The sequence below is a fragment of the Strix uralensis genome, chromosome 9 (genome assembly GCF_047716275.1).
Source record: "Strix uralensis isolate ZFMK-TIS-50842 chromosome 9, bStrUra1, whole genome shotgun sequence".
Lineage (NCBI taxonomy): Eukaryota > Metazoa > Chordata > Aves > Strigiformes > Strigidae > Strix > Strix uralensis.
In genome coordinates this window covers 27,929,564-27,944,311 of record NC_133980.1, presented here as the reverse complement: position 1 = coordinate 27,944,311, position 14,748 = coordinate 27,929,564, and the positions used below count along the sequence as shown (strand labels likewise).

The 14,748-nt window shown below is 41.2% G+C and overlaps 1 protein-coding gene across 3 annotated transcripts in view; it reads left to right on the top strand.

Annotated features, from left to right (window-relative positions):
* The window catches only part of PPP2R3A (protein phosphatase 2 regulatory subunit B''alpha), a 62,766-nt gene that overhangs the window by 24,205 nt on the left and 23,813 nt on the right, over positions 1–14,748 (top strand). For all 3 annotated transcript variants that reach the window (XM_074877933.1, XM_074877931.1, XM_074877934.1), the window contains 4 exons: positions 6,309–6,569; positions 8,827–8,930; positions 11,547–11,649; positions 13,463–13,537. In XM_074877933.1, coding sequence (XP_074734034.1) covers positions 6,309–6,569; positions 8,827–8,930; positions 11,547–11,649; positions 13,463–13,537 — 543 coding nt within the window. The remainder of the gene's footprint in view (positions 1–6,308; positions 6,570–8,826; positions 8,931–11,546; positions 11,650–13,462; positions 13,538–14,748) is intronic.

The window sequence follows — 14,748 nt, the reverse complement described above, 5'->3', positions numbered from 1 at the left end:
GCTAAGTTTGTTTTCTGCCTTTCCAAGTGGGTTAAATCGGTTCACAGAGTGGTCTGGCAAGCTCTGGAGCTGGCACTTAGTACGCAGTGACAATGTACATTTGAGGGTGGAGGGCAGGGAGGGGAGTTCTCCTGCTTGGCAGCAGTGAGATGTTAATTTTTGTGCCTTGTGGGGCTATACCTTGTGGCTTGGGTGCGTTAGAGTGAGATGGCCAGAGATTCGAGGTAACTGGGCTCACGAACTACAGAAAAAGTGCTAGCAGGAGGAAAGGTAATAACGGGGTGATAGGGAGCAGAGACATGAGTGGTAGGTAGTTTGTGGAACACACAGGTGTTGGCCAGGAAGGCAAGGGGGGAGAAGGTTTGTAAAACCTATATCCCTTTTAAGAGCTGTAAATTTCAGTTCTCATGCTCAGCTTTTGCAGGACTACTTATGGACAGATCAGAGAACCCCCCATGCTAGTGTTGGTAGGAAGGGAGTTAGGGACATCTCTAATCCAACATCTCACTTGTAGGAAGACTATTCCTAACGCTAGATTACATCAACACTGGCTTTTTCCAAGTCTTGAAAACTCCCCAGGGATAGGGATTCTCCCCACCCCCTTCTGGTGACCTCTTGCAGGTTGTACTACCCTCAGTTAAATTCATCCTCCAGCCTAACACCTCCCCCCAAGCTGCAGTTAATGGCTGTTACACCTTTTATACCATATACCACTACAGAGTTTGGCTCCATCATCTCTAACTGTGCTTCAGATAGCTGTAGGCTGTGATTAGCCCATCCCTTAGCTTCCTCTTGCCTGGCTAAACAGGCCCTCAGTCTCTTCTGCCACATGCTCCTGACCCTGGCTATCTGATTTGCCTTTTGTGGATTTCTGTCTGGTCTCTCCCCATCCTTTTTGAAGTGAAGGCCCCAAACTGGTCACAGTAATCCAGATGCAGCCTCACTAGTGTCAGGCAGAGGAGAGAACTTCCCGTGTTCTCCTGGCCCTACTCCTAATGCAGTCTAGTACCTGGTTTGCCTTATTTGTAATCAGCTGATGCTGCAGGCTCACGTTCAGCCTGGTGCACACCATCTCCCCCACATGACTTTCAGCAGAGCTGTTGCTCAGCCAGTGGGTTCCCAGCCTGAACCAATGCTTGACACCTTTTCTCATGGAAGTAGTTGAACAGTTTGTCAAGGCCTCTCCACCCGAGGTGCTGCCTTTCATCATGCCACCCTTCCCCCTGGGTAAGTGTCATCTGCAGATCAGGACAGATGAGCATTTCAGTGGGGCTTCTGTGAGGAGTGGGAGTTTATGGCCACTGTTGTCCTTCTGTATGAATTAATTTCAATGCACACTGGTTGTCTTCTCCATGGAGTTTTCAGGGAAGCATTTGGAGTGTGGGCTGAAGTATTGTCAGTTGTGGAAAGGACATGTGTAAAGATCTATAGGCACATTTGTCAGTTGGAGGCGTGAGGTCTGTGTTTTCAAAACTCAGCTGGATAAGGCCATGAAGAACTTGATCTAGCTTTAGAGTTAGCCTTGCATCCCTTTCCACCTAAATCCTTTTGTGATTCTGTGTTGCATAGGTAGAGTTTGTTTTCATTTTTGTTTTGCTGTGATTTGACTTTGTTTCTGCTGGTAAGTTACAGTTTACAGTAGAAAAGATTCTATTCAGAAAGGCATTTTCTCATGGCCTCTGCTCTTCATGCTGTTGGGAGCCATGTGCAGATGAACCTTTGCTGTTCTTACTGTCCTTAGAGATGGGTAAGAAAGATACAATGATGGGAAAGGGCTTCAGGGAAGGAAAGGAAGAGAAAGTCTCGGGTGACAGATACAAATCAGCTCTGGAGAAGTGATGATCTTTGAGGATGGCTTGTGTCCAGTTACCATCAGACTTCAGTAAGACAGAAACTGTAAAAAAATGGAAGGAGACATTAAGTCAGCACTGTGGACTGCAAGAAACCAGGCTGAGTCACTGTACCCTAGAAAAGAGGATTACAGAATCCCATTTGGAAAAAAACAAGAAACTGGTAAACATATTATCTAGGATCCTGTGGGAGATTGGGGCCAGGAGGAAGGAGTAGAAAGTATTTGAGCACTTGATGTGATACTGCTTTCTCCTGTGGAGATTTCTGATGGGACTGGCAAGTCCCTGAGGGACAGGCCTGGATGGCAGAGGTTTAGTCTCTGTGCTTTGTTTGTGTAGCTACAATGAGGCTGTAGTTCTGTCAGGTTTATTTATAATGCAGATGTCACTATTTTAGTCTGTCCATAAATAAATTGTATGACTGGCAAGAGGTGATAGTGGATAGACAGATTTTAGTTAAGGTAAATTACACTCTGCTATAGAACCGTATTTAAAAAAGGGCTTTAATCTCATCTTCCTCTTTAGCAAAAAAAAAAAAGTCTATATGCTATTGGTAACAAAGCTAAAAGATTTTTTTATAGTATTTGTAGTTTCCTTTCTTGCTTGTCCTTTCTGAAAATGCACGTCTCTGTTGGAGAAACATGTTCCACTAAGTAAACAGCGTTTAAGGTTAACTTTTTGCAATAAGAAATTGTTTTTTTCCAAAGAATTCCTACAGAATTTTCTCTTATATCACTTTATTTTTTTCACTAATAGTTGTAATTAAGTCCCTGCTGTCTCCATAATGGTTGACAGCTGGTTATACCCACCCCAGAGTATTAACTTGCAAGATTGTTCTAGGGAACAGGATCCTCAAGAGCTAGTTGCTTCTTGTTGTTTTCTCTTTGTCTCATTGTAGACAGCTTATTTCTTACATGAGAAGGAAGAAGACAAAGTTCAAAAACTTTATTTGTATTTCTGAGGTAGAATCTTCTGAAAAGAAGCCATCCATGAGCAATGCTTCCACCTTGTTTGACTTGGACTGAGCAGGAGCTAGTGATTCAGTCTTACTGGGAAGGTCAGCTGCAAACCTATGTCTGAACGGGCTCCCTCCTTTGAAGCGTAGCAGCATTCCCCGTATTGTTCCTACAGATGTCTAGCTTTCTGGCTTGTGCTGTGGTCATGGATCAGGAAATTAATGTAGATTCTGGAGTCCTGACTTGTGGCTTATGTGAGCTGGTACCAAGCATTGCTGACTCTGGCAGTACCTGGAGGAAAAATGAGTTGCTCTGCTTTTCAGAAGGTGGAGGCCAGGGCAGAGTGCATCAATAGTGATACAGGATGATCAGCTCGAATCTTGTGCCATAATTGGGGTGTATATGGTATGCAGAAGAGGAGGAAAATGGCACAGTGTTGTTGCGGTGGTCTGCTTTGGAGATGCTTCTTTGCCTTCCAAGAAAGAAAGAAAAAAAATAATCCAATTCTCTTGTACTATAAGGGAAAGGGATATATTGTTCAAGTGAAGAGTCAATGTTCTTTGAGAGAACAGTATTTTGGTTTGTTTCCTTTCAGTTTGTGGACCATTCTGTTAAATTTATGTCATTTCTCTTAGTTCCTCACAGTCCTGACAGCTAGGAGTGCATGCGTGCATTTAAGAGATTAATGAGTAATAAACCTATTTCTGAGAAGTGGGTCTTCAAGACAAACTGATGTTAAGTCCTATTATAGAAGTCAAGTGGCTGCAGTTGGCACCTCATTGTCTGTTCCAGCTTTGCATTGTTTGTATGAATATGGTGTTGTGAGAGACCAGCAGGGATTTCCCCTCTGCTGGAATCCAGAAAGTGAAAACTACTGAGTAGTGGCTGGAAAAGCCCCTAGCTAGGCTGGGCAGACAGGCTGGGAGGCAGACTGGAAAAGCAGAAGTGGTGGTGTGTGTGAGTTCTCCAGGTCAAATCGCTAGCTTGACTTACACACCAAGGTCAGATTCATTAACCTGCTATTTCCCAATCAGATGGAGGCTTCTTGAGAAGGCCTGTCTTGGGGAGCTCTGTTCACCCCTCTTGCTTAGGTTCCCTTACTGGAGCAGACAGCCGTAGGAGGCGGGTGGATCTTCATCTACCTCTAACATGCAGCAGTGACTACTTTGGGGCCTTGTGCTCCCTCCCCAGACACATTCAGCCTTCTGGATTTTGCTTTTGTTACTCTACTGAGTAAGGAGGAAAAGGAAGCGAGGACAAGCGTTGTCTTCTATTAACCCAGTGAGCTGCTGCTCCCAAAGTGAGTGACCAGCTTAACCCCTGCCCCTGTTTCAGGTCACCTTCCTGCATTGATGTGCTGTGGGACAGAGTAACCAGGGCTTATGTTTACCCTGTCCCACAGCCCTCTTCAGCCCCAGTAACACTTTGAGCCTCAGAGCTGGCCCATTTGAGCTCCACCATTGCTCAGGATCAGACACAAAGATGTGCCTTATGTGAGAGAGTAGGAAAAGTCAAGGAGGATGGGAGGAAGAACAGATGGTGGTAATCTGGCTTGTTCTCCAAAGCTTGAGAGCTATATTGAGGACCATACAGACTGAATACTGGTATTCAGAAATCCTGAAGGCTGAAAGTGATCTTCAGCTTTTCTTGTGTTGCAAGACACAGGAGAGAAGGACTTAAACTCAAGCTCCAGGTTAATGTGTTCTGTACAGAGCAGTTAGAGTGCAAAAGTATGCTTTGGCTGGCATATATGTGTAAGTCCATGTTTTCCTGCTCCTGAAATGGGACAGCTTGTGGGAGAAGGGAGAGATCCTCCCCATTTAAAGGAAGAGCAGTGAAGCAGAGGAGTGAAAAGGAGGAAGATCTTTGCATCTCTTGTTCCACAGGTCTCTGAAGAATGAATACAGTATTCTAAGCTGTAGGTAAAAACAGGGCTTAAGGAAGCTTTTACAATTGTTACTTCACCTTCCTGAAAGCAAACCCATGGTAAGTTGGGGTATTCAGTATGTGTTTAGAAAAAAGCCCCAAATTCCTGGAAAATAGTACAGCAAAGAGTTTAGTCAGTTCATCATATACATTCTAGTGTATTTAATGAACTCAGACTTGGCTACTTTATCCTAAAACCATTTTGTTTTGAAATAGTTAGAATAAACAAACTGAAAGTTGCAGCTGTATTTACTTGACTATTGCCTTATTAGCCTCATCACATATGTTGTTATATTAATAACTCTTGCATTCGAACCATTGTGCAACAGGCAAGCCTATCGCCTCTTCCCAAGAAAGTGTGTATTCATGGGGGAGTAGGGAATTTGTCATCCCTCAGCATTCCAGCATCTGAATTCTGCTGCTTATACTGTAACTACTTTTCAGAGTTTAAAAAACCATTCCCTCCCATGTCTGAAAAATTACCAATTTTAGGATCTCATTATGTACTTAAATACAAATGCTGCCTTTTATGAAAAGTATTGATGTATAGCTTAAGCTAGAAGATTGCAGAGATCTATTAGAAAGGCGATCTAGTGGGGATCACCCTATCAGCCACATGTTTATTGCAGACAGGACAGGAGTGATAGGATGGTAGAGCTAATGAAGAAGGGTGGTAGGCGTGGGAGGGAAGACCACCTTCAAACAGGCATGCCAAAGGCCTAGCTTCAATTCCCAGTTTTCTCCTTGTTCTTCAGCAAATGATGTAGGTGCTGATTCAGTGAAACCTTTGGATGCTTTGCCTGCTAAGGGACTCTTTCAGCTGGATTGTAAACAGACCTTTTGCATTTTACGCTAATTCTGCACTAATGTGCTGTATCACGTGGGTGTCTAATGACGAACTGTGCTGGCTGCTGTAATTCCTAATGCAAAAATTGATTTGCCAGTACTTAGTACCTTGAACAAAATCATGTCTTGGACTGTTTAAGATGGGCATAGAATAAAAAACTTCCTGAAATTTAGAAGACAGTCTTGCAAGTCTTTTCTTAATTTATCTGTGAAGCAAATCTTTGGCAAAACTAATTATGTTCCCAAGGGATGGAAAAGGTCCGTGTTATGAGTATCAGTTTGCCCATACATGAGGCAAGACATTTGTGTGGGTAGGTGTTCTAGTTCAAAGGGGAAATACGAAAGAGCAGATTTTGATGCTTTGCTGTTTATGGGGCAGAATGACAGAGTGACCAGCATGAGAAGAAATAGCATTGTCCTTGTTCTATGGTGTTGCTGAATTGCAGAGCATGTTGTCTTGTGGTTCAACAGTGTAGCATAATCCACAGCTGCGTACATAAAATGCGCAGAAACTACATAAAAGGAGATGTGACGTGTCCTGAATTTGCAATGTTTGGTATTGCAGAAATGTTTTAATTGGCTACTGAGGACATGCATTTTTATCCCTGCGTTATAATTTGGTAGTTGGTGGCTTTTAATTTTTTTTCCTAATTGCTGAAAGCACAGACTATTTTCACCTGCTCGGTATGCCATGCTGTTAAAAAGTATTTGTTATTCATTATATTTTCAGGTTCAAAGTAAACAAGAGAAGAAACCTGGAACTTCATCCCCAGTCCCTTTGAACTCCGTGGTTAGCCCTTACACTCTTCTGCCTGTGAATAAAGCCACCAGCAGTACCCCTTTGTCGATAAACATTCCACGTTTCTACTTCCCTAAAGGACTTCCGAATGTCTTCACTAATCATGAAGAAATCATTGCCAGGATTGAAGAAGCCTTTACAGAGTTTGAAGATGAGAAAGCAAACATCTGTGAAATGGGGAAAATTGCTAAGGTAACTATTCTCTAGGCTTTTCATTTTTTGAAGAGAAAGACTGAAACTAAAACTCATAAAGTATCTCACAGCTGTTCTCATTTTTAGTGAAAAAAGAACAAATAGCCTTTTGCTTTGAATGTTTTTGTTTAGATTAAGAATAGTAGATAAAAATGAGCTCAGTGTGCTGTTCGTCACATCTGATGTGTATGCTCTTTCTTGCTTTGATTTGCAAAATGATTCTTTCAGATTTCTTACCAAATCCAAATTGCATTTTTGCTTTTCTGTTCCTCCATAGTTATGCTCAGAAGAGACAGCAGAAACTTAGTCTGCCTCTGTGGCTTCAGGTAGTGCCACCTGCCTTCTTTGTGGTTAGCTGTCCCACTAATCTGGCCATATGTATGCTGTTGCAGTGTTGCCTGAGAAAGCAGTTTCCAACCTACGCCTCCTTGGACATAGAAGAGGGAAATGTTTAGTCAACCCTCAGCCACCGAGATGTGTATGTTCAATATCCATAATGCAGGTGTCAGCAGACTTGGAGTTGTTACAGCCTGCTAATGAGTTCTTGGCTTCAGGGAACAAAACACAGCACTTGTGTGGGAGCACGATGCAGATGGGTGGTTCTATTTTCCTCTCCTTCAACCGTGGTTTTTAGTAATGCTGATCTAAAACTAGCAGTTGTCAGACGTATCTCATATGTTCAGTTTGCCCTGAATGCATCTTTGGCACTGTAGATTGAGCAACGATGTTCTGTCCAAGAGGAGCACTTGTTTTCCAAGACGGAAGATCTTTCTCAAAGGAGAGAGTAGGTTGGCTTTTTGTTTGTTTTTAGAGGAATTGAATGGCATTATTTGTAAACCATCTCTGAAAACATAAACCGAAAAACTTCTTTGCTTGACCGAAAAAAGGCTTGAAACTGGTTTTATGACAAGACAGGCAACAGTGTGTGGCCTGTCATGTTCAAACTGGGAAAAGCTGGAGTGTGGTGTGGAAGAGACCTCTGCCTTTCTATCTGGTCTCTGCATCTGTATCTACATGGATGTGCTCTGTGCCATCTAACTATTGTAAGGCTTGCTTCTGTTCCATGGGATTATTAATAACGGTATCAGTTTGGGGGCTCTGAAATAAATGCAGGAGAACCAGCTACACAAAACAGCAGAAGGGAAATGTCATTCCTCAGAGCAGCTAAACAGCTGTAGAAGTACAGTCACCTGGCAGAGGGGTGGCTAAATCCGAAAGCAGTTCTTATGCTGATTGGGGTTCCCAAGGAAACATGCAGACCCAGACAAAAAGTTGAGAATGGACTCGCAGGATAGTTGTGCTTAGAAGAGTTGAAACAGGTTTTGTGGGGAAGGCAGAAATGATACCTCAACTACTGCAAAATACTCCTCCTTCCATTTGGTGTGATGTCCTTCTTCCCCGTGCCTGCCCTAAATCAGCTGTACTCCCTCCAAGCCTGTGTTTTGCAGATGTTCTGGTATCTTGTCCAGAGTCATGAAGGTGGCTGGAAAGATCTTTGTGGTAAAGAGGTTTCTTGAAGGTGTCAGTAGCTGAATGTTTGAAGCCGTTTTCAACTCTGCTTTTCTGAGGCATTAGAGAATGCTTGAGCTTTCATTGATTACCACTCTGAAAGCTAGCAGCCTCTGCAGAAACCAGTGAAAAAGTTGCGTTCAGGGAGTCCTTTTGCTGGAATCAGCCTTTTTCTGCTTGTGTTCTCATTTTTTTGTTACCCTGCTGAGATCTAGCGGTGTTGGGAAAACGGCCTGTTCTGGGTGTGAGGCACTGCACTGAAAACTACAGGATGAGAATTGTTTCACCTTCAGGCATTTAATAAATAATTGTCTATAATTAGAATTGAAGTTCCCTTGCTGTCAATGAGAAGTCAGCCCATATAGAGAATGGGCCATCCTTTTTGAAGGTATGTCAGTGAGGTAGCCGGTGCGAGTCCTCTTCTGGAAGGCAGTGCCCATGTCTCTCCACTTCACAGGTTATCTTGCTAAACAGTTCAGTCAAAGACAGAGCTTCAGAGCTTAATAGTCTCTAATCCTTTTTCCTAGTGTGACAGTACGTATTTCTCAGCTACTTAAAAAGTCATATGGTAAAGTAGAAAGTTATTGGTGGATTCTGAAGCTGGGCACACAGTAAATAGCTTTTTGACTAACCTGCGTGCTGTTACCACTTCCCTTATGTAAAAGTCTCAATGGTAAATTCAGTGTGTAAACAAGCAGGTTCTTGTGACTGCTTTTGTATTCCTCTTTGTTCTGGTGTTTTGTTACAGATATGTGGCTGCCCACTCTACTGGAAAGCACCTATGTTCAATGCATCAGGAGGAGAAAGGACAGGATGTGTATCTGTACACTCGTTTGTATCTATGTGGAGAAAGTGAGTATAGCAAAAGCAACATTCACTTTCTGGAAAAAAAGAACAACCTGCCGTAGAAGTCTCTTTTTTTTTTTCTTTTTCTTTTCTTCCACCAGACTTTAAAAAATCATTGTCTTTTCTTTAGAAGAAAATAAATGTCTTAAAAATCTCCATCAGCTTAAGTTTTCTTCCCCAAAACTCCCTGAATGCTTGTTTCCATGCAGCATCAACAAACTTTGAAGCAGTTGTATAGATGATGAGATGTGTTGGTCTGTTTGGCATATAAAATATATTAACGCACTCCCTAGAAATGTCAGCTATTCTGAGATAGCTGATAGATGTCAGTGGATTTTGGATATATTTATCTCAGGCCTTATTGCTGCTACACTAGGGCATTAAGTGAGTGACATTTGGGAATGGGGAGAGGAGGCGTGTGATAATGTTATAGGACAGGAAGAAGGAATGTAAAATAAAGAAGCATCATACAGGTGGATGCTCTGGGGTTTTTAATAGTTACTACCTTCCTCAAGCATGCTGTATAATAAATCTGTGGGGTTTGACAGTCATTTCCACATACCATTGTCAAGGCTTCTTTTTGAAATGCAGAGCTCTGGATATGTTGTGCTTGGAGTCAGAGGTGTGAGATGGAACAGACTTGCTCTCTTGCCTAATCTTTTTCCCTCCAGGGCAATTCAGGCTTTAGTCTACTTTGTGAAACACCTGAACAATGTCTCCATCTCATATCCAGAGAGAGTTCTAATTTTTGACGTAAATTTTGACTCTTCAGATTCTTGAAGTAGCCTTTAACCCTGAGTTCCCAAGTATTTCCTGTGATGATAATGTCAAAACAGCTTCTAGTTACCCTGGCAAAATTGCAAAAATGTTAGGGGTGACTGTGATCAGTAAGTTTTTCTTGACACAGACAACATTTTTTTCCTTCCCTAGGTTCCTCCAATTACTCCTAATTAATCCCTCGTGTATGATACCACATATTTTCACTCCTCTGACTTTCACATCCTTCAGATATTTGCAGACCATGGTCATGCCCCTCTTCTGTATTCTTTTAACCACACTATTTCCAAGCCAAGTTTTGTATGCTTCTCTTGGTTTAGTTGCTCATTTAGAAAGACTTTTTTCCCCTCCTCTTTCCCTCTGACAGTTACAATTTTTTTTCTGGAAACGTGATGGACAAAAAGAAATGTAGTGTTCATGGTAAAGTTAGACTACAGCTATCTGGACACAGCTGTAACTTTAGAACAGGTATCTTTAGTTGCTGAAGCCTGTTTTCAAGCATCTTAGTAGATGACCTGACTCTAAAATGCTACATGCTCACTGATCTCATGTGAAATCAATAGGAATTGCTGGGTATAGAATAATTCTGAAAATCCAGTCTTTTAGTTTGTTGCTAAAACATGGCTTTGGGGTTTCTCTTTATGTGCCTGATCTATTTTTTTTTTAAACATTAACACCTCTTCTCTGCATCTCATTTAGAATGTATCTGTTAATTGACAGCATGATATGAATGTGCAGCTACAGGATTGCTTGTCAGCCACTAAATATTTTTCTTTTTTTTCCTTTTTTTTTTTTCTCCCCTGGAAGACTTGTTTTAAAAAACCCTTTATTTGTAAAGTCTGCTTTTGGTAAAGAGTGATGAGGCCAGAATTAGTGGCAAGGCAGTTAGTGTGATTTCTGAAGGATAATTACAGGCACTATGTTTCAATGTAAGTTCATACACTTTCAGGAGAGGAGGGGGGTTGAATAATCACTCATAGTAAATAATTAACAGTGCATTTGTATTTTCACAGTTAATTAGAGAATACAGGGTAATTTTCCAAGTAACTTATCGTTTCCCTTATACTATATGAACAAGTTAGTGTTTGATATATCCAAATGTTCTCTTCTGTTACAGGCATGCAGTAGTGATTTGGTAAATGTCATGGAGTTTCTGTTTTCATGAGTATTTCTGTTCAGAGGGAATTAAGGAATTGTGATACCTTTGACCAGCATAGTATTTTGTATTAGAAGAAAGCAGATACAAGAATCAGTGTTGTGGATGCAAACTGTCAACCTAAGGAATGAGTTTACAGGCTTCTCTAAATACTCAGCCCTGCTAATTCGTTCATTAGGCTGTTCTTCATGACTTCAGTGCACAAGGGATGGTCTTTTTTCCCCTTCTGGGAGTGATTTTTCTGGTTGAAAATTCAGTCACTGTAGTTTGGCAATACCCTCAAATATTGAAATACGGTAAAGGATTAAATTGGAGAGCATGTCTGTTATGGCATCCCATTGAGTTGATCCTGTTGACTTCAAATGAGATCAATGAGCACGCAGCGTTTTAAAAAGTCAGGTTACTTATGAAGATGCTGTGGAATCAAAGAGAGACCAGTCTTCAGTAAGCAACCTTGTTTACGACAGCAATGTGAACATTGAAAAGAAGCTCCACTGGGTGGAAGTACCTTGGTGCTACTGAAAGATATTGAAGAAGATGGGTGCTGGTAGTCTGAGGTCAACTTTGCATAACTCACAGTGTAGATGTATTGTGTAAAATGTGATAAGACACTTCATAATCCGTCTACAGACACATGATTGTCCTGTGAGATACAAAGTGGTTGGAGTAACTCTTCATCTCTCTCATAGAATCCTACGTAACTGCCACGATGACGCGTCCCGATTCACATACCTTTTAGCGAAGCCTAGCTGTGACTACCTAGAACAGGAGGACTTCATCCTGCTGCTTCAGGTACCTGCAACAGCTCAGCGGTGAATGGATGGGGAGAGCGCTATGTTTATTTTGTAAATTCTTTATTTTTATGTCTTTAAATGTTTACCAAGAACATGCAGACCTTTGGTTTGAACAGCACCTGGGTGGGGTTTATTTTGGAATGAAATATAAATAAGCATTTTAAGTGGACTGTTTTGCATAAGTGCCAACGAGCTATATATCTTGCTAAATTGAGAATTGTCAAAGCTGCAGTCTATTGTTAGGATTCATATTTATCAGTGCCTGGTGACCAGGCTGAAATTTGCCCTGTTTCTCTCGGTGGTTATTGGGAAAAACGCATGGCGCTGTTGATACTCAAGCGCAACATAAAATCTTGCTAGAAAAGTTGTAGAAATTTCTTGACAATTATAAATTTCTCTAGCAAGACTACCAGATACAATATCATAGGGAAATCTTTGCAAAATATTTGCTGTTTCAGTTGTTCTGTATATGCCTGTAAACCTGCTAGTGCCAAAGTCTCGCTGCTAATTTATTTTTTCCTAATATTCAGGCTAAATCTGTACATCCTGATTTCATTTCTTTCTTTTCCTTTCATTCGCATGTGATATTTTTAACAAAGCAAAGTATCATTCTTTAATGACATGTGGCTGTTTAGGCAGGCTCTGGATAGGTTTAGAGTTTCTATATAGTTTGTCTATGAATCGGGTCTATCTCCTCCTCTGATCATCCGTTGATACTTTGGAGCTTTTCCACATATCCTTGGATTTCTCACACTGTGTTGCCCTCTATGCAAAAACTCTGTGGAGATGCTACTTTGGGGAAAGATTTTGCCTCTGCACTGGATGCTTCTGTGTCTCAAACAAAACTGGGACTGTGATGAGTAAATTTGCTCATGTTCCTTTTTGTCTTCACTGGGCACACTGCCTTTTCTGATTGCAGCTCTGATTTTTAGCTGCTGGTGCAATCAAAGGCGTGTACAATCTTGTTTGTCAGTCAACCAGAGGCTAGCAATGTTACACCATCATATTAGACTTCAAGTTAAACTGGCCAAAATTTGCTGATATCATACCCCTAAGGGCACTGTGTGCACTCTATCCCTTTGCCATGTCATGGTATAGATAAAACAAAATTTTGAAAACTCTTAAGTGCAGTCAGACATGTAGAAATTACGCAAACATTGATTCATACAGTATCTGAACTGATACATTCAGGGTCTGAGCAGTTTCACCACATTTTTGGTCATGCGTTTCCTGGCAAATTTGGCATCGTGAGCCAGTGTTTGGCTTCCAAAAAGCTAATCTTGAGAAAGAGGCATCTTCACAGATAGTTCAAGTAAATTTTGGAAAAGCACTGATCATATATCTATGCATTCTGAGGCTCACAAGAGCTGTCATTGTTGTGGATGACATAAAAGGTAATTTTCTCAACCTTTCAGGGAATGCTTATTTCTGACACCTATCTCTAATCAATGTTAATATCTTCAATGAATGGAGAAAAAAAAATATCTTGGAGAGGAGATAGTTGCATGGTCAACTAGTTTTTTTGTCTCATTCAATGAAAATGAGTTTTCATCTACTCACTAACTCTCTTCCTTTGTTTTTCTGTCCTTAAGTAAATCAAAATGGCCCAACAGGTGCGTATTGCCCGGAAAATGTATTCTACTTATAATTCTAGAAGGTTCACTTTATAAATTAAAAGATGTCATTTCAGTTTTATTGTTAATGCTGCAAATACAGTTTCAAAAGTAAGCAAAAGTATTGGTTTGTGAACCCAGTAACTTATAGACACTAAAAGGAGAAGAAAATCTATTTCATTTGGTCTTATCTTGCAGGATGTGGTGGAAACACACCCTGGCCTGACGTTCCTGAAAGATGCTCCGGAGTTCCATTCCCGGTATATTACAACGGTAGGCTCTCTCCTTTGGTCTCCTGCTTGTGATCTTGTTGTACCAACCCTCCCTTTGTGATTTGTCACTGTTCCCATCAGTGAATCCTTCAGTTATTTCAAATTAAAAAAAATAGGTGTGTCATATTACTGGCAATGAGTTACTTAAAGGAAAAATTAATCTGCCTGTGTGTACAAGAGGTTATTCAAAGGTTAATAATGATTCTTTCTGGTCTTAAGCAAATCTATAAAAACAACTTTTTTTGGCCTTTAATCATGATGAAGGAAAATGAGAGGTCCTTCTTTGGTCTTTGAGAGCTGCTAATTTACCCCTAATTCTGAGACTTGGAAGGCTGTATGTTTGTAGATTTCTGTCACTTAGGCACAGAGAATCTGTGATTGTTCCGTGGTACAAAGCATCTGTTGCACACAGGGGCCTACCACCCAACTGTCCTGCCTCTCGCTCTTGCCAGAAAGCCTATCTAGTCTTTCTGAGTCTCTGAGCTTTTGTGACTACTGTTTATTGTTGGGTTTTGTTCTGTCGCTTTGTTCCAACTTTGCAGTCAGCAGTTAGACCAGTGCTTTACCTGACTAAGTTGGTACTTTTTTTTTTTTAAGCCTTTAGCTTGTCTCGTGTTGGGCATGAATCTGGATAAAAGGTATGAATGTTAGGAAGTTCTATCTCTGCAGTGGTAAAAAAGTCACATAAATGACAGACCTGATGGGAGCTGTATCCCAACAGGACTCTAGGGCTTAAAGTTTCTCCTGTTTGCTTGCCAGGGTCTGCATGGGGGCCAGCTGCACCACATACTGGCAGCTGGGAAATTACTGGCAGACACAGTTCCTTTCCTGTCAGGAGCAGATGGCAGAAAGACACTGTTGGTCTGGGCAAACCCTGAACTGTCACACTAATGTTTTATGGAAATGTATAACAAGAATCAATTTTAAATGTTTTAGATGTACTTGAACATGACAGTGAACATCAGTGTTATCAACGTATTTAGTACCCATGGAGCAAGACAACAGATACATTAAATGTAGTAACTGGCCAGAATAGGGGCAACAATGGCCAGGGAATTATGGAGGCACATGAATGGGTAAGTGTGGAAGGTGTCTGTGGCACATGTACTCTGGTATTTGGTGTTTAAAGTACATGGGGGTAAGAGCTGAAAGATTTAAGGTCACACTAGCATCAGTTTCTGACTGCAGTATCAAGCAGTTGTCTTTGCTGGT